Here is a 19,653-nt window from a genome sequence, read left to right as displayed (position 1 = left end):
TTGTTTTCATGAATCTTTACCATATAGCCAATTTTGACTTTGCCTGTGATGGGATAAAGGTCAGCCATTTCTGTCAGGGAGTTGGTCAACCATGCCTTGCCAGTGCTGTGATAAAATATTGGTTAAAATAATGAATTTGAAAAATGTATCTGCACTGCATGTTTGATAGCTAACTTAGAGGAATAATTCGATCAATTTTTCAAATTAACTGCCAATATACCATACACTGGCTGAAATCAGTTGATGATAGGACATAGACAAGTGCAACAAGTAAATGTAAATGCAACAAGTACTGATATACTATCGTATAATAGCACTCACAGCTTTCCAAGAAAACACAACTTGAGACATTTATGGTCTGTTTACATAAACTGTACTTATAATTATGACAATATTTTATGTTGACAAGAATTCTATTATACAATTTTTTATATCACATGCCTTTTATTTTCCTGTATAAACAAAATCAGGATTATGCCCCTACTGCCAATCATTCCAATTCGATTGGTTTGGATTTCTCCCTGACCAACATGGCTGCCATTTCGATCCATTCTACAATTTTTTGGATTTATGACAAAGCCCCTTTAGTAATTTAGTGGGATCTCTATGGGATGTTATTGATAGGCATCATCGTTCAAAGGGTGTGGCTAAATGAAAAGGTTATATCATGTGCGCTGTTCTTTTAAATACTCTCCTGCTTATTACATTAGACATCAAATCTCCTATTCATGATCAATATCTTGCCAGCGCAGAGCAGACTTGTTTAGAAAGAACAGTGTGTTAGCAAGAATATAGTTGAAAATAATATAAATACTTTATTCCATCTGCATCACCTCAGTAAGGTAAATATTAGGTTTACTGTCTCTCTAAAAACAGGCATTTACACAAGCCTGTTTCAAATGACAAGTTAACAAAGGGTTAATGTGGGTATGTGGTTATTTACAGTCCTAAACAGAAGTAAACAGATGGCATACTCTGACCCAGTTTGTAGAGTCTGGAATAACAAGTACATGTGCACTTTAGTTCATATTTCACCTCATTCATCACATGACCTGAAGGTAGCTTATAGGCAATTTACTGCAAACAGCTTGAGGTCAAGGACTGTAGACTAAAAGGTGCTGTATGGTCAAACCGACATCTGCATTGACCGCGCAGCATTTACAGTGATATGGCCTCTGCAGAAGTCAGGGCATTCATACTTCTTGCACTTCACCAAGCAACACAGAGCTGTTGTGAGTTTGTGTTTATTTTAGACATCCCGCTCTCACCTACCGTCAACCAATCATGACAATGCGGCGCTATACGGAGCCCTCCACATTGTTACACAATTTGAGAGGCGCACGTCGATGTGGTACAGAGATCAATTTGGCTTCAGCGTGCCTCAGGAGGCTCCGCAATTGCGTCACACCATCCATACGGCACCTCCGACCACATTTTCAGATCAAGCATAAATTGGCTCTTATCACAGTGACATGGTGATGTACACTCCCCTATGTATTTATTTGGACAGTGAAGCTTAAACTTTGGTGTATAGCCTACTCCAGCATTTTGGATTTGAAATCAAATGTTTTATGAGGCAACAGACAGATTAAGTTGTGCCCAATAGAAATGAATGGTAAATCATGTATTGTGTCATTTTGGAGTCACTTTTGTTGTAAGTAAGAATAGAATATGTTTATGGACACTGTTACATTAATGTGGATGCTGCCATGATTACGGATAGTCCTGAATGAATCGTGAATAATGATGAGTGAGAAAGTTACAAATGCACAAAGATCATACGACATGCAACCTCTTACCAATAACAGGGGAGGTTAGCATAATGGGGGGGGGGGGGGGGGGGGTATTTATGCCTCTAACTTTTTCACTCATCATGGTAGCATCCACATTAATGTAGCAGTGTTATTATTATTTAGTTACCTACATTATGTTATTTCAAGTTATCCATTTGGAGCGCAATATCACGTTGTTAAAAAAATCTGCTTAAATTGAGCATGCCCATAAATTGGGCAATTGAAGGCATCTAGGGCTTATGTTAACTTTGGTTGTGGTTAAATTAAAATAATAGACCTTTAATAGACCTTAAATGTTGTAGGCAACATTGTATACAACATTATCGGCAAGTGACTTGATTCCTACTGTGCCAAAGCAATTTACAATTGTCAAACAGGAGTGACGAGTGTGTTGATATAACGGTAATTGTAAAAAAAAAAAAAAAAAAAGGTTAAAAAAAGGTTATGCAGGCCAACATAAATTTATTAGGCGATAATAAAGAGAAGGAAAAGTGATCTTGTCAGGTGAAAATGATATCAAGCGTTTTACCATCGCAACATTTGATGCACAGTCACATTCACAGTGGTTGTCGGAAACGTGCTACAGAGTTCACAGCGCGCGATACCTCATCGCGATTGGTTATTCCCCATCATTTTCAACAATTTCAATGAGCATCATCACTATCTTTCCTTTGCGGTACCTCAAACTGTCGTGATTACCAGCTGAGAAACTTTTATGAGTCGATTTTACTCCTGGTTCAAGAGTTTGTCTGGGCAGTGTCTTAACATAATCTTAAAACCTACTCTTAGGCCTCCCGAGTAGCACAGTGGTCTAAGGTGTGCCACTAGAGATTCGGGGTTAGAGTCCAGGCTCTGTCGCAGACGGCCGCGGCCGGGAGACCCATGGGGTGGCGCACAAATGGCCCAGCGTCGTCCGATTTAGGGGAGGGTTTGTCCTGCAGGGATGTTCTTGTCCCATCGCGCACTAGCGACTCCTGTGGCGGGCCAGGCGTAGTGCACGCTGACACGGTCACCAGGTGTCAGTAGCGTGCCGTGGGCCTGGGGCCTGGGCCTTCAGTGAGGTCCTACACAGTCCCACCCGAATTAATCCACCTCTTATTACAGAAACGCAGTATAACCAGGCGTTGCGTCACCTTGAAATTGACATTTTTATTCAGAGAATTGCAGGGGAAGAGTACAATACAGTACAGTTCAACTAATAGGCAAGAACATAGTCGAGTGCAACAGAGTTATATTAATATTCTTCTTCTATCCATTTCTGGTCCACGAACTTTGAGCTTTAAGTCCCCCAAAAAATAAATACAGTGTGTTCACTAAACAGCGCATTGTCGCACCCAAAGCAGTTTCACCGTGATGATAAAGACACATAACTATTCACTGAAAATAAAAGAAAGAAAACAAATAATTTGCAACATAGGCTATTTGCCATTTTATTTTGTTAATATATAGGATATTTAATATTAACGAAATAAAATGCGAAACATACATACACATTTAATAAAAAATAACATGCATTGTATGCCTACTCACCAAAGACTGATTATTTGAACACAAAATCCTTCCTCCTTTCTTTCCTCAAGAAGACTTCAATGACTCTGTTGTACAGTCTATCTGTGCGTTTTAGTTCCACCAATAAGTCCTTTTCTATCGACATGGAGGCTAATGCTGAAAGCCGAGTCTGTCCAGTAGCATTTCTGGAATACGTTTTGATTCGCTTTAAGGCCGAGAATGACCGCTCGACAGAAGCCGTGGACACAGGGATAGTCACTGTCACACATGCCAATGTGTAAAGTTGCCCCATGTCCTCATTCAGATTTTTCTGCTTAAGGAAATCAAGGAGATCAGAGGGACTTTTCCCTTCAAAATCAGTCATAGCATACATTACAGTCAGTTCTGTTTTTAGCTTGGATAGGTCGAACAGTGTTCCGTGACTCTCTGTTAAGCTGGAGAAGGCTGTTTGCGGGAATTTTTTCCGGTAGGTCTGAAAGTGCCGGGGGTCCAGGAGGGAGAGAAACATTAATTTTTCGTGGTCTTGAAACCTGTTTCGTATCTGGCAAAGAATGTTGTCCAGAATATTGCTGTGGAGTTGTTGATAGTATGTGCGAGGGTCTCCTTGTGCTTAGCCTCTGCGTGCGCTGGGTGAACTTGAGATGCGCGCTGTGTCATCGTAGATTTGACTGAACCTGTCACACCCTGGCCTTAGTTATCTTTGTTCTCATTATTATTTTAGTTAGGTCAGGGTGTGACATGGGGAAGTATGTGTTTTTGTATTGTCTAGGGTGTTGTATGGTTTAGAGGGTTAAGGAGAGTAGATGGTTTAGTGTTGTGTGTAGGTGTCTAGGAAAGTCTATGGTTGCCTGAATGGGTTCTCAATTAGAGACAGCTGGTTATTGTTGTCTCTGATTGGGAGCCATATTTAAGGCAGCCATAGGCTTTAGCTGTTGTGGGTAATTGTCTATGTTATACGTTTGTAGCATGTGTGTGCACTACGTTCATAGCTTCACGGTCGTTTGTTTGTTTTGTTAGTTTTTTTGTAAGAGTGTTTCTTTTCGTGTTACGTCTTCGTCATCAATATTAAAAGGAAGATGTATTTCTCACACGCTGCGCCTTGGTCCAATCTCTCTTATCAAGACGATCGTGACAGAATTACCCACCAATCCAGGACCAAGCGGCGTGTCAAGCGGCAACAGGACCCACCTACACAGGATTCATGGACATGGGAGGAGATACTGGATGGAAAGGGACCTTGGGTACAACCGGGAGAATATCGCCTCCCTCGTGAAGAGCTGGAGGCAGCGAAAGCCGAGAGGAGGCGATATGAGGAGGCAGCAAGGAAGCAAGGCTGGAAGCCCGTGAGTAATACCCAAAAATGTCTTGGGGGGGGCCTTAAAGGGAGTGTGGCGAAGTCAGGTAGGAGACCTGCGCCTACTCCCTGTACTTACCGTGGAGAGCGAGAGTACGGGCAGACACCGTGTTACGCAGTAGAGCGCATGGTGTCTCCTGTACGCGTGCATAGCCCGGTTCGGTACATTCCAGCTCCACGTATCGGCCGGGCTAGATTGAGCGTTGAGCCGGATGTCATGAAGCCGGCCCAACGCATCTGGCCACCAGTGCGTCTCCTCGGGCCGGCTTACATGGCACCAGCCTTACGCATGGTGTCCCCGGTTCGCCTACATAGCCAGGTGCGGGTTATTCCACCTCCCCGCACTGGTCGGGCGACGGGGAGCATACAACCAGGTAAGGTTGGGCAGGCTCAGTGCTCAAGGGAGCCAGTACGCCTGCACGGTCCGGTATTTCCGGCGCCACCTCCCCGCCCCAACCCAGTACCACCAGTGCCTCCTCCACGCACTAGCCCTATGGTGCGTGTCTCCAGCCCTTTACCACCAGTGCCTACACCACACACCAAGCCTCCTGTGTGTCCCCAGAGTCCTGTGCGTCCTGTTGCTGCTCCCCGCACTAGCCCTGAGATGCGTGTCCCCAGTCCGGTACCACCAGTTCCGGCACCACGCACTAGGCCTAATGTGCGCTCCCAGGGTCCAGTATGCCCTGTTCCTTCTCCCCGCACTAGCCTGAAGGTGCGTGTCCTTAGCCCGGTGCCTCCAGTTCCGGCACCACACACCAGGCCTACAGTGCGTCTCATCCGGCCAGAGCCATCCGTCTGCCCAGCGCCATCTGAGCCATCCGTCTCTCCAGCGCCATCTGAGCCATCCGTCTCCCCAGCGCCATCTGAGCCATCCGTCTCCCCAGCGCCATCTGAGCCATCCGTCTCCCCAGCGCCATCTGAGCCATCCGTCTCCCCAGCGCCATCTGAGCCATCCGTCTTCCCAGCGCCATCTGAGCCATCCGTCTCCCCAGCGCCATCTGAGCCATCCGTCTGCCCAGTGCCGTCTGAGCCATCCGTCTGTCCCGAGCCGCTAGAGCCATTCGTCAGTCAGGATCTGCCAGAGCCGCCAACCAGACAGGATCTGCCAGAGCCGCCAACCAGACAGGATCTGCCAGAGCCGCCAACCAGACAGGATCTGCCAGAGCCGCCAACCAGACAGGATCTGCCAGAGCCGCCAACCAGACAGGATCTGCCAGAGCCGCCAACCAGCCATGAGCGTCCAGAGCCGTCAGCCAGCCATGAGCGTCCAGAGCCGTCAGCCAGCCATGAGCGTCCAGAGCCGTCAGCCAGCCATGAGCGTCCAGATCCGTCAGCCAGCCATGAGCAGCCAGATCCGTCAGCCAGCCATGAGCAGCCAGATCCGTCAGCCAGCCATGAGCAGCCAGATCCGTCAGCCAGCCATGAGCAGCCAGATCCGTCAGCCAGCCATGAGCAGCCAGATCCGTCAGCCAGCCATGAGCAGCCAGATCCGTCAGCCAGCCATGAGCAGCCAGATCCGTCAGCCAGCCATGAGCCGTCCAGCCAGGATCCGCCAGAGCCGTCATCCAGCCAGGATCCGCCAGAGCCGTCATCCAGCCAGGATCCGCCAGAGCCGTCATCCAGCCAGGATCCACCATCCAGCCAGGATCCGTCCCTCAGTCCGGAGCTGCCGTCCCTCAGTCCGGAGCTGCCCCTTATCCTGGTGCTGCCCCTTATCCTGGTACTGCCCCTTATTCCAGTGGGGTTAAGTTGGCGGGTGGTCAGTTGGAGGAGGCTACGAAAGCGGGTAGTGACTATGGTGGGGTGGGGACCACGACCAGTGCCAGAGCCGCCACCGTGGACAGACGCCCACCCAGACCCTCCCCTAGACTTTATGCTGGTGCGCCCGGAGTTCGCACCTTAAGGGGGGGGTTATGTCACACCCTGGCCTTAGTTATCTTTGTTCTCATTATTATTTTAGTTAGGTCAGGGTGTGACATGGGGAAGTATGTGTTTTTGTATTGTCTAGGGTGTTGTATGGTTTAGAGGGTTAAGGAGAGTAGATGGTTTAGTGTTGTGTGTAGGTGTCTAGGAAAGTCTATGGTTGCCTGAATGGGTTCTCAATTAGAGACAGCTGGTTATTGTTGTCTCTGATTGGGAGCCATATTTAAGGCAGCCATAGGCTTTAGCTGTTGTGGGTAATTGTCTATGTTATACGTTTGTAGCCTGTGTGTGCACTACGTTCATAGCTTCACGGTCGTTTGTTTGTTTTGTTAGTTTTTTTGTAAGAGTGTTTCTTTTCGTGTTACGTCTTCGTCATCAATATTAAAAGGAAGATGTATTTCTCACACGCTGCACCTTGGTCCAATCTCTCTTATCAAGACGATCGTGACAGAACCTGCACCTCTCTCGCTCAATTGTGTCACAAAACTCGTTCACCCTTGTCAGGCAGAATTGTACATCCAAAGTTTGTTTCTGTAGAATTCCAAAAAGCACATCCGAATAATTAAAAATCCCATTGAATGTTTCAAGCAAAAAAACAAAACTCAAAATCATCCAAACGTGCATTAAATCCATCAGCCATAAGCACAGTATCCCCGTCATGGTCATCATGATGTTCCAGTAAGTGGTTAAACAGCTCCTTTAGAGCAACTCTCTTTTCAAAGACTGCATTGACCAATCTAGATGTATATTGCCACCTCGTTGGTGCAACCTTAGGAAGACGACGCTTGCAGATGTCATCCAGCAGTTGCGTGCGCTTAGGGGATCGTGAGAAAAATGCTGCAAGGCCATTGAGGTTGGCAAAGAAGACCTTGCATTCTTTAAGCTTTGAAGCTCCTTGAGTCAGTACTAAATTTAGTCGATGTGCATAGCAGTGAATGAATAAGGCCATCGGTGCCCTCTCCTTAACTTTAGCCTGCACCCCATTGAGTCCAGATGCCATGACTGCTGCGCCATCAAAACACTGTGCCACAACTTTATCCAGACTACATTCATTTTCCTCCAAGAAACGGAAAATAAGAGCGGCAATGTCATCAGCTCGCTTGCCGCTTGTCACATCTTCAAATCGGATAAATCGCTCCTTGACTCCTGTGTCCGTCACATAACGCAGGACGAGTGAGAGCTGTGCTGCATTTCCCACATCTGTTGTCTCGTCCACCATAACAGCAACAAAGGGAGCTTTTTTAATCTCCATTTTGATCTCTTCTCCCATCACTTCAGCAATAGCATAAATTAGGTCATTTTGTATTTTGCCGGACGTCCCAATGAACACTTTGTTAGTGGACAGGTGGTATTGTAAATCTGTGTTGCTTTCAGAAAGAAAAGAAAGAAGCTCCACGTAGTTCCCTTTGTTTGTGGAGTCAGCACTTTCATCGTGTCCCCTAAAAGAAAGTTCCTGTTTACCCAAAAACATGACACAATCAATGAGTCTTTTCAATATTTCCCTATTTTTCTTCACCTTTTCATTGTGCAGCTCCGTTGCCCTGCGCGATTGTTCATTGAGCTGTAGATCCACTCGGGTGTCCCCAAAAGTTTTCAAAAGCACCATTGCTTGTAAGTGCCCAGCCGTACTTTGGTGTCTCGTTGCTGCCTTGGTTAGACAACTCAAGTTTGCAAAGCCAGTGTGGCTCCAAACACCAAATCGATCACTTGCAAATAATAGGCATTCCCAGCAGTACAGTTTGCAGTGCTTCTCGGAGCCTGTGAGCCATTGATAGCGCGTGTAGTTGGAACTTTGAAAGTGGCGAACGAACCCCTTTCCCGCCTGTGACAGGCTTTGTAGCATCGGCGTCGGGCGACCTCTCCTTACAATGTCTAACTTTTCTTGAAAAGTTCGTCTTGAGAATGGCGTTATAATTATATCCTCGACCAAATCGATATCTTCTCCTCCTTCCGCCATTGTGGGTTGAAAAAACAGCTTAGTCGTACGCAAATTAATTCGTTTATCAAATTCAGTTTCCTAGTTCTGAGGATCTGCATAGACCTGCCCATAGGACCTGCTTCTCAATATTGGTAATCCAATCAAAAGACGTGCACGCACTACGCCTGCTAGCTGGCTCCTGTGTAACACTGGAGCCAGCCAGCAGGCGTACAATAGCCAACTCTAAAGCTGATTGGTTGACACTAAATTTTCATTTCCATTCACTTTAAGCTACAAGCGCCCGCACTGTTGATTCTGAAGGCCTGAGGGCAGATTTTAGACCCCTGGCAACACATGATGGCTGAATATGATTGGATAAAAGATCTAACAGAAAGACCAGCCCTCCAAATCTCAACCTGGGGCTGGAAGCAGTGCAACCAAGAGGAAAGCTATGAAATGAAGAGTATAATTCTTACTCTGGGGAATAATTTAATACATATTTGTGGGAAAATATATTTAAAAAATATATATATTCTGATGATGTTTAGGCCAGCAGAGAAGGCCTTGCTGGCCCTGACGGCCCACCACTGCCAGGTGTACTTACGGTGTTTCCTCAGACACATTGGTGCGGCTGCCTTCCGGGTTAAACGGGCATTGTGTCAAGAAGCAATGTGGCTTCGTTGGGACGGGTTTTGGAGGACGCACAGCTCTCCACCTTCGCCTCTCCCGAGTCCGTACGGGAGTTGCAGCGATGAGACAAGACTATAACTACCAATTGGATACCACGAAAAAGGGGTAACAAAATAAATAAAATACTCTGTGCAGGGAGTTTTTTAAGTCTTAAAAAAAAGTTCTTATAGGATTCTTAGGACCTTTTCTGAGATGCTTTGTGGATACGGGCCCAGCGCAAAGAGTCTGAGTAAAAGTGCTGATTGAGGATCAGGTCTTATTCATTACGATCTAAAAGACAAAACTGATCCTAGATCAGCAATCCTACTCTGATAGGCTTTGTGGATACAGTCCCTGACCTAATACCATTCAGACAGTAGTTCACAGTGAGACTGTGAGAGGTCCTGTGCTGCTCAGCTGGTTCCTCTGTGGGTTCAGGAGGTGTAGTCTGGTTGTCCTCCATGACCATGGTCCCCCCAGGGTTCCCCAGACCCTCCACACACCCCTCCTCCTTCACCAGCAGCACCTCTGGACCCTCCTCAATCTCCACGTCATGAATCCTACACTGTAGTCATATTATAGAATGACTTCATTGTTGTTAAACAGACCATGGTGGACATAAATGTGATGTTGTGGGAAAATATAAGTCAGCTATGATAAGTCAAAAGTCATCAGACAAACCTGACTAAACTATTTTGACGTGTACAGTAGCTATTTGTAAGTGTGTGGGTATATTTAGTAAGTACATGGTTATAAAGCGCTGTCAGGTGAATACAGATGTGATGTATACTAAAGAGTCTCAATTAAAGTCTTAAAATTAAAAGTCCAATTGTGTGTTTATTAAACAAACAACTTCAATACACCATAAGAAAACCACACATACATCAACAAAAAATTAGGCATGAACTTGATACACTGCATTCATTTTCTCATTAAAAGTGTCTTGGGGAAAAAATTAAGTAGTTTAATGGAAGTAATCAAATGGGCATTTGTGAACATCATATAGCCTACACAGTACAAACACAATATGTAACAGATTTGTAGGCTTATATATCACACAATGTCTGGATGCAACATTCTACCCAGGAATATTCAACACCGAAATCTGTTACTCCTGTTATTCTAAACCTCAGAAGCTATCGAGTGGAATGGTTAATTTCTATGTTATAGAGTGGAGTGTTTTTTCTGCTGGTGTATCCTGAGGTAGCTCCTCTCTGAAAACCTCTTCCCGCAGTGCGTACAAGTGAACGGCCGCTCTCCCGTGTGGACCTTCAGGTGCATCTTCAAGTGACCGGCCTGGGCGAAGCGCATGTGGCACTGGGTACAGCTATAGGGTTTCTCCCCAGTGTGCACCCTCTGGTGCCTCTTCAGGTTGCCAGCCTGGGTGAAGCGCATGTGACACTGGGTACAGCTGTAGGGTTTCTCCCCCGTGTGTACCCTCTGGTGGATCTCCACCTTCTGGGGGCAGCTGAAGCCTTTGTTACAGAACATGCAGAGGAACCGTTTATCTTTACTATTGCCTGATGTAGCTTCCCCTCTCTGAGCCTGGGCTCTAGTCCTGTCGTTTGAGTTCAATGCCTGATCGAAGAGGACGCTGCCATGTGAATCAGAAGGCCCTATCGACGTGGACAAAGGGTCGCGATCCCTGAGCGTGTGTAAAGGGTAGTGGGTAGCGACATTTGGATTTGTCTCCAAGCTTTCCCTGTAATCTAAGAAATCTCTGCCCTGTGAGTGTCCATCTCCTAGGAGACTATCTGCATTCCATGTGGGAGGAATGTCGCCCTCCACTTTCACAGTCACTTCATCTACGGCCATACCCTCCCCTGCCTTATATAGGCACCCTTCAGAGTATACACTTCTACTGCACCGGTTCCAGTCCCGTCTAGACAGATCAGTCTGTGCCTCTAAACCCAAGGGAATGTTGCTAGGGTCCATCTCTGAAGTGTAAGAACAAGAAGGATCATTACCAGTCTCTGACGTGCCACCTGAGTCCGAATGGGAATGAACTGTCCTCGGGCTCGGGTTTCCATAAAGTAAATACTCTGAGGCGGGAGCAGGAGGGCAGCCCAGTCTCCCCAGCCCCAGTCTCTCTGGGTCCAACATTTGGTCAGATCCTGTGTGTAAAAGCCTGTGTGTTACAGTTAAAGTCTCTGTGTCTGTCTCTGACTTGAGGACGGCGTTCAGCGTTCCACTGACCTCCGTCACGCTGCGTCGGGTCTTGGGCTGCGCTGGGGCGGTGTCGGGTTCGTCCGTGGCTACAGGGGGCGCTCCAGCCAATCCAGTCTGGATGTCCCTAATGTGCAGTGTGTTCTCCTCTCCTTCAGACCTCTCCTGCTTGACCCCAGGACCTGCAGCCTCTGCAGACTGACACAAGAAGAGAGGTGGTTATTACCGGTACATGAGTTGAATTAGATAACAATGTCGTTCGGAAGTCTTACAAGCGCACCTATGATGAGAATGTACATGTAAGCAAGTGAATAGGTGAGGGGAGCCTTTCTGAAATAAAGGGGCATCAAAGTAACTAATGTTTTATTCAACACTATTACACTAACCTCTATCATGATAATGTGCTGGGTTGAGGTTCCATTCCCCTCATCAACAGTGATTGGTTGGTCATCTCTCAATGTATTTTGTCCCGATGGCTTCACTAAGTTCCTGTGGCCTCCAGGGAGATGTCCTTCACCTGAGAGAGTAATTGGAGGAAAAGAAGCAGATTGTTTAGCTACTGTCAATACTATATTATACACTGTTGACAGTTATTGGTATGCTGTATACTATTGACACTGTCTAGAGTTGGCAAGGATGTAAGCTAACACTTTGCATAACTTCTTGAAATATTATTTATTGATCAATGTATTATGTTTGATGCATCACATTGTTTTAAATGAGTAAATAGGAAATGCAGTAAATCAAGAATATTATAATTTTGTCTTTGCGCAAGATAGCTAAGTAATCAGGGGAATTATTGCATACTATCCAAAAACTGACCTACCTCTTGCTATTCCTCTGTATCGGTCAAGGATCTTGATACTGGGCCGACTGGCGAGGACGCGCTCTCGCATTGTCCTCTCTGCGCGCTCCCGTGCCACCTTCAGTTCCAGTAGTTTCCTCCGCAATGTCCTGTTTTCTTTCTGGCTTTGAGTTATTTCCAAACGAAACACTGCATAGTCGTCGTCTACGAGTTTACAGATCTCTGCCACGGCTGCATTCGCTAACACCTCCATGATGGAGGCTATTTGATTGTGAAAAACCATACAGTTAGCCATTGTTAGCAGCTAGCCAGTGTTACCTAGATAACATCTATCAACCAAGTTCTGTCTCTAATGCGAATTAAGTATGTGATGCTATGCAGTTAAATTAGTAATAATTTTAGTTGGGTGTTAATACACGCCTAAATAACAATAAAAACGCGAACGTGGAAATTGTTTTTGGACACTTCATTTCCGTAAAGATTATATACAACTAGGTCGTATTTATCAGTTGCCTGAATTCCACGTGCGTCCACTTATATCAGTACATTTATAATAGCCTAAACATTACGAAACTTATATTCGATTGAATAAGTCTCACGTATTTCGACACCCCTAAACCTTATCTCACGAGGACCGATTTTGGGCGGCGTAAATCCTTTCGCTTCGACTCCTCTCTGCTTCCGTTTACTTCATCTTCCTGCGAGTTTCCGGCAGACTTGACGCTGTTGCTGACTTTTACAGGTCGGAGTGTGAATTGCACAATATGTCACAGAAAAGAAGGGGGAAAATAAATCTCACCACTATCTAACGCTACACATATACAACTTTATACTAATAATTTTGTCCTACCAGATCCTACTACAGGCCAACAGCTGCTGCCACTACCACATCTATTTTCTGGGATTTACGCTCATCAGTGCAGACAATTAATAACCATAACCAATCCTACCTTACTAAAACTCACCCTCTCTGGATCTCTCTTCAGACCTGCTCACTGGGGGGCTCCCAGTGAAACCTTGGCCAGTGGCGATTTTATTATGTAAATCTTGGTGGGACAAACATAACAAAAAATGTTAGATGCATGCCAGTGTAACCGGCTCTGTACCGGTACCTTTCTGCGTTGTGTTCTGGTGAGGTGTAGATGGAAGACGAGGCTCTGGACACAATTCTGCCGATTGTCTCTCTTTTAACGACTGGATGGAATGGGTAAAAATACAAGGCTAAAGTTAATGCTGCCGTCTGTGGACTCCCATACAAGTATATGTGTCTGACAAAAGACAGTGCAGAATACCCGTAAGAAAATCATCAGAAAACTCATGCTGTCTGCACCTGACAGAGACCCTCTCCCGCAACAAAGCTATCGACCGAGGTAAAGACAGTTTAAAGTTGGATATTCGATGGATATTCGCGCTTTCAAACCACTTGAGCCAAAGACTCCAAATAAGTGTCATGATGTTGGGAAAGTTGCGCACAACATTGCACAGGTCTTATTTTCACGATCTGGACATTAATTCGCGTTCCAAAGCTAATAAACATGTGTAAATGTGAGCAGCATTTTGTATTCATAGTTGAATTAGTTAGGGAGCGTAAACAAAGTACAAACTTTTTTAACATTCGAATGTCAGTAGCTCCTTGGTCATGTGACCTACTTGACTCAAACAAGGTTCAGAATGTCCACTGACTACCCTTCTATATTGCACACCCTTTGGTTTGTCCATTTTCATCTCACGTTTTACATGAATTTTTCAAACTTTCAAATTTCAATAGCTCCTTGTTCATGTGACCTACTGACTCAAACAAACTTCAGAATGTCCACGGACTAGCCTTATATATTGCACACTCTTGTTTGTGTACTGTGAAATCAAGCAGTGTAACGTACATTTTTCTTAGTTTTACATTTCAATAGCTCCTTGGTCATGTCAATTACACACCTAAGAAGCGTGAGGTGGATATACACCCATATTGCATAACCTGTATCTTCTATATTGTTGTACATTAATATTAGTTTGACAATTAGGGGGTTCATTCCAGTGTTGTTTACCCTTTCATATTTATCTATAATAATTGCTAGTTCTAAGTACTTATTTTCTCTGTTTTTTATTTTGCCACAGTATTTAACAGCGGTACACAATAGGAGAGAGACAGATAATATCTCCTTTCATCGTTAATATCAACCATAAAGGAAAAGGGCAAAATACGAGAGTCATGCTATTAATTGTTCAAAGTAGGGATGGAGAGTGAGCTAGTAAGGTAGGCTGCAGTGGGTTTGCTGGTCAATAAATATACTGAACATGTTACCCCAGTAATGGTGGCCATAAAATCAATTAATAAAAATGGAATATTGACAGAAATTGTAGACCTTTAATCTTTTCCAACATGTCAACAGACACTTTACTTCAAATAAGTATGAAACATTTCACAGTGTTAACTTTCTCTTTATCCCTGGTTGATGTACATTTCAGAGCCTCTTCAGTGTGGATGGGGTATAGCATACATTTTCAACAACAAAGACAGCACTTCCAGTTCTGTTCACTCTGTTCAACTCTTTTGCCTTCATTCCTAGGCACAGCACATGGAACCACCGTTGGCATGCAAAACATTAAATCTAAAACAAAACAAAGCGTAACATGTTATAAATAATATCAAATATCAATGCAGTATAACAAATTAGCCATCCATTGTGTTATATCATAAATTGTCTTACATGCCGTCACTGTTGTCAAAAGATTATAAACATGTTAAATAAAGTTACTAGTCAGTCTTTGGGCCACATCCAGGTTCTTTATCAGTGGCACACATGAAGCAGTTGTTGGCTTTGTTGAACTCTGAAATCATAGGCATGAACTGAACATATGGCTGTTCCACACAACTACATAAAAATAAAGAATTTACATTTACTTTGAATTAAATGTCATTACATATCAGACATTTTTAGTATATCCTCAAGCCATTTCTTTTCGCAGTTGCTCCATGTGTTTTTGTGAAGATTCTATATCAATTTGGGAGGGGATGTTGGGGAAGTTCTGTGCAACTTCCTTGGCCATCTACACCAAAAAGCAAAATAAAGTTTTTGACCTAATTGTCACATAACAGCTTACCATTCATTATTGAAAATATAACTATCAAACCTGCATTACAAAGACCTTGCAGCTGAAGGTGTCCTGCTGCATGGTGTGAGTTATTTCCCCTCCTTTCCACTTTATGTCCGCCCAGTCGTCTTTTCCATGTCAAGATCTTCTCATTTTTTGATGTAAACATAATGGAATTCTGATTAGTTGTAGGCAAATGAATACACAGGCCAAACCTGTAGTCTGATTTCCTTATCACTATAATCTAGTAGAGGTAATTTCCATTATGCCCAATTCTACACACAGCCTAAATTATAGGCACTGAACCATTTATAGGAGAATAATAAAAGTAGCATATAGTACGGACATAAGACATTCCCACATACAGTATACACATACAGAGGCATTTTTCAGCTATGATTTTACCACTCAGAATCCAGAATGGATATGACAATGGGGCCAGCACAGGAAGTAATACACCCTTACAACAAGCTACTTTTTGATCTTCTTGACTTCTTATCTGGTAAACTGCTACTATGTGTCAAGAAAAGAGCCCCAATTAGGGGTTAGTGTACTCCAGTAAAAAAGGGCTGGTTTAGATTAAAAACTATTGCCCTGTGTCCCCGTTCATAGGGGCATGAGAGACTAGTCAGTGGTAGAATTGAGTTGGCACTTTATTGGCCCAAACACCCACAGACCCACAAGGTTGAAGTTACTCATGGACAGTAAGTAATTTTTTTGCATTGACGCATTGTGTCTTCTAATTGACCAAGAATAGGATCCAAAGTGTTAGGAAATATTTGTTCCCATAAATACAAAGGAGGATGTATCTCCTCATACCTCTGGCACTTTAGTCAGACAGCCAGACTGTGTAAAAACTTTGTGATGGGGCCTGCAACAGAGTTCCCATTGACTAAGCACCACGGAGACCAATCAGAAAGGGGAGAGAATACATACAGATCAAGAGTGCCAATTGAAAGTCAAGGGGTGTGTCTGTGCCTTTTGGATTACTCTCTCTTTACAGAGAACCCCTGTGGTTCAAGTCAAGAGCTACCCTTCCCCTTTCAGTCTGCTCTGCGCATGTCTGAAAGTGACAGAGCCAGCATGTCATTTTTCACAGTATGTCATAAAAAAAATATTACACTTATGAATGTATGAAAAATGCTAATATGTATTACATCCAGTACAATCGAATAACTATAGTCCACTGACTATATAAGGGTAGTCAGTGGACATTCCGAACCTTGTTTTAAGTCAGTAGGTGACATGACCAAGGAGCTATTGAAATTAGAAAGTTTACAACCTAAGTGTATGTAAACTTCCGACTTCAACTGTACCTCTCCTCATCACGCTCTGAGCAAACGGAGTAAAAACATGGCTCCTGTTGATGACATCACAGCATTAACACAATTCAGAAAATAAATACAAAATAATTCACTCTTGTAAGTAGTGTAATACATCTCAAAATAACTTTAAAATAATAAATAAAAATAAATATGAGGGATTTTCGGGGTGAAATACATAAAGTATATTTTACACCTGTTACACCAGCAAAGCTACTACACAACACAACACTAAACAATACATTAAATGCACTATAACGGTGACAAACAGTGCCCACAAATTGTTAGGGACTACATAAAGCTGTCCCAACAGCAGAGTCCCAACAGCAGTTCCAACATCTTACCACTGCTACACCTGGATTTCAGCAGAGCCTTGTCTAGCAGCGAAACAGTTAATTCAGCCTCATTTACTGCCTTTAAAAAAACATAGCTGATATGGCTGACTTGCTTAAACAAATGTGGTTTCTACTGACAATTGAGATGTACAAACTATGGCATAAGGGGATGACAAGTGGATAAGAGGCAATCCATAATTTCGATGAAGATATTAATGAGCGAGCGACGACTGACGTAGTCAATACAACTATTTGTTCAGCACTTTTGAAATGTACAGCAACAGAATTCAGAACATGGGCCGTTCTTACAATGTACTCCCTGTACAACAAGTCAGAACTGTAGGATAAATAAAGGGGCATATAAACAGACAATGAAAGCTCTTACAATATTCAATGATTGCATTTATCTAAAACAGGTTATAGGCTACATGTGCACCACCAAGTTAGAACAGTAGGTGAAATTAAGAGGTGAAAATAGACCAAAATATTAGGGTGAGGCACATTGGACGCCGTTTGGGTCTTTGCGTGTCAAAAAAGATACACGTCATATAACACTACTTGACGTGTTAAATAAGCTTTTAATTTGACGTGTCAAATAGCACAATTCTATTATAGAATGTTGTGTGTGCTGAATTTGCACGTGCTAGCTAAGCGCCACCACTGCTATCAGTAGCACTGTCAAAGCTGTACAAAACAAGCACACAACACACAGGCCACGAACAATGTGTGTGTCACACACTGACCTTAGAGATCCCTGTTTATTCTCTATATTTTGGTTAGGTCAGGGTGTGACTAGGGTGGGTACTCTAGTTTATGTATATCTATGTTTTCTTTTTCTTTGTTGGCTTAGTATGGTTCCCAATCAGAGGCAGCTGTCTATCGTTGTCTTTGATTGGGGATCATACTTAGGCAGCCCTTTTTCCCACATTCAGTTGTGGGATTTTGTCTTTGTATGGTTGCATGTATTCTGCACGACGAAGCTTTTCGTTCGTTGTTTATTGTTTTTTTTCGCTGGTTCACATTTAAATAAAGTATGATGAACCCAAATCACGCTGCGCCTTGGTCTACCCTTAACGACGAACGTTAGTGTGTACAATACCTCGTTGGTGAAAATAGACCAAATTATTAGGGTGAGGCACATGGGCTACTAACAGCTTACTACACAGGATATACTTAGTAATACTTTCTTAGCTACAGTATACATAACTCCCTTGCATATTACATCATTTATTCAGCAGCATACAAGACATTTTTGGACTCATCTTGTGAAGCTGGCGCGGCAGTCCTTTGTGGGCAAATTTTGTCATCAAAGTCTAGCATTCACAGCCACTCCATTGAATAGCAGGCTAACGTTAGTAGTTGCTTTGCAATGCTTGCAGTTAGCCACTGATTCCTTCTAAACAACTCATTGTTGTGTTTTCCAACTTGTTGTGTAATCTTTATCTCCAATGGCCGATGAGCACTGATATATTTTATCTTGAATTTCTCTTCGTTATTTAACTTCATATGACAAGGGTTGAAAATGATTTGCCAGTAGATTGTCGACTTGATTCATGATGATGACTGCTAGCTAAGACTTTGAAAGTAAGATGTTGACATGTTCAGTCCAATCAAAGCTACAGTACATATAATGTGATTTGATGTAACTTTATCTGTGGCCAATAACATTGAGCCTTCTTGGAAGGGCACTGGTACTATAACTCTATGGCAGGACCCAAAAGGCAGACATTTTGGATGTCTACCCTTTTTTTAATCTTTTTTTTATTTTTAATAAATGTATTTTATTCATAATACAAAAATCAACTTACATTGCTACATCAAACATGTCTAGCAAACCAAACACAGGTATTAACAATGCTCAAACATACAAAAAATATAAATACAAATAAAATACAAAAAATAAACAATTTAAGTGCAATTATATTCACTCTGAAAATATCTTATTATAATGATTCATGAAGATGTTATTCTTGTTGTTATTCACTAGGGTTAGTGTTTTAATAAGATAATTAAATTCAATCAGAAAAATTTGTTATTTTGGTATAGAATTTTGGAATTTTTGTTTGTGTATAAAGTATTTGGCAACAAGAATAAAAAAATTAACAATCATTTCAGTGGTTTTGTTATCATTGCAATAGTAACATATATATTTTATGTTAAAATTATATGCAGTGTTCATAATGTTAAATAAGTACTTTGCAAGGTTTTCCCCAAATTCTGACACAAATTTACATTCAAAGAACAAGTGAGACAGATTCTCACCTTCTTTTTCACAGAAAACGCAGATATCATCAATAGCCACAAATTTGGAAATCATAGAATTACATGGATATATCTTATGTAACATTTTGAAGTGCACTTCCTTAACTGTTTGGTATACAGTATTTGTAAGGCCTTAACCATGCATTTTTCCAGACAATGTCAGGAATAAGCATGTTCCAGAAAAACTTTCCTCTCGGTGTAAGTTGGTTTTGTGAATGAAGAATTTGTCTTATATATTTATTACAACAAGATTTCTCAAGTAAGCCCACGCCTTCCAATCTGAGTTCTGGATAAACTTTGTGATCATTCCCAAAATTAAGATGACTTTTCATAAGTGTAGTTAGACCACTGGGAACGGCTTTGATCACAGAAATAAACTCTCTGAAAGGTATTGGAAACTCTTTCAATGTTATAAATTGTTCATATGTGAGAATATTACCCTTGTTGTCGAAAATATCAAGAACAAAGTCAATATTCCTCTCATGCCAGCTGGGGTAGAACAATGAC

The 19,653-nt window shown here is 42.9% G+C and overlaps 1 protein-coding gene across 1 annotated transcript; it reads right to left on the bottom strand.

Moving 5' to 3' along the window:
- Nucleotides 1-9,969: 9,969 nt before the first annotated feature.
- LOC120034838 (zinc finger protein with KRAB and SCAN domains 8-like) lies at nucleotides 9,970-12,830 on the bottom strand. Its single transcript, XM_038981486.1, has 3 exons — nucleotides 12,159-12,830; nucleotides 11,719-11,849; nucleotides 9,970-11,530 (listed from the first exon to the last, which is right to left on the bottom strand). The coding sequence occupies exons 1-3, from the start codon at nucleotides 12,430-12,432 to the stop codon at nucleotides 10,331-10,333; spliced, it is 1,605 nt and encodes a 534-aa protein (XP_038837414.1). The 5' UTR covers nucleotides 12,433-12,830; the 3' UTR covers nucleotides 9,970-10,330.
- Between the last annotated feature and the right edge of the window lie 6,823 nt (nucleotides 12,831-19,653).

Source organism: Salvelinus namaycush, chromosome 42 (genome assembly GCF_016432855.1).
Source record: "Salvelinus namaycush isolate Seneca chromosome 42, SaNama_1.0, whole genome shotgun sequence".
Lineage (NCBI taxonomy): Eukaryota > Metazoa > Chordata > Actinopteri > Salmoniformes > Salmonidae > Salvelinus > Salvelinus namaycush.
The sequence above is the reverse complement of the archived record's forward strand: the minus strand, read 5'-3'. Positions and strand labels throughout refer to the sequence as shown.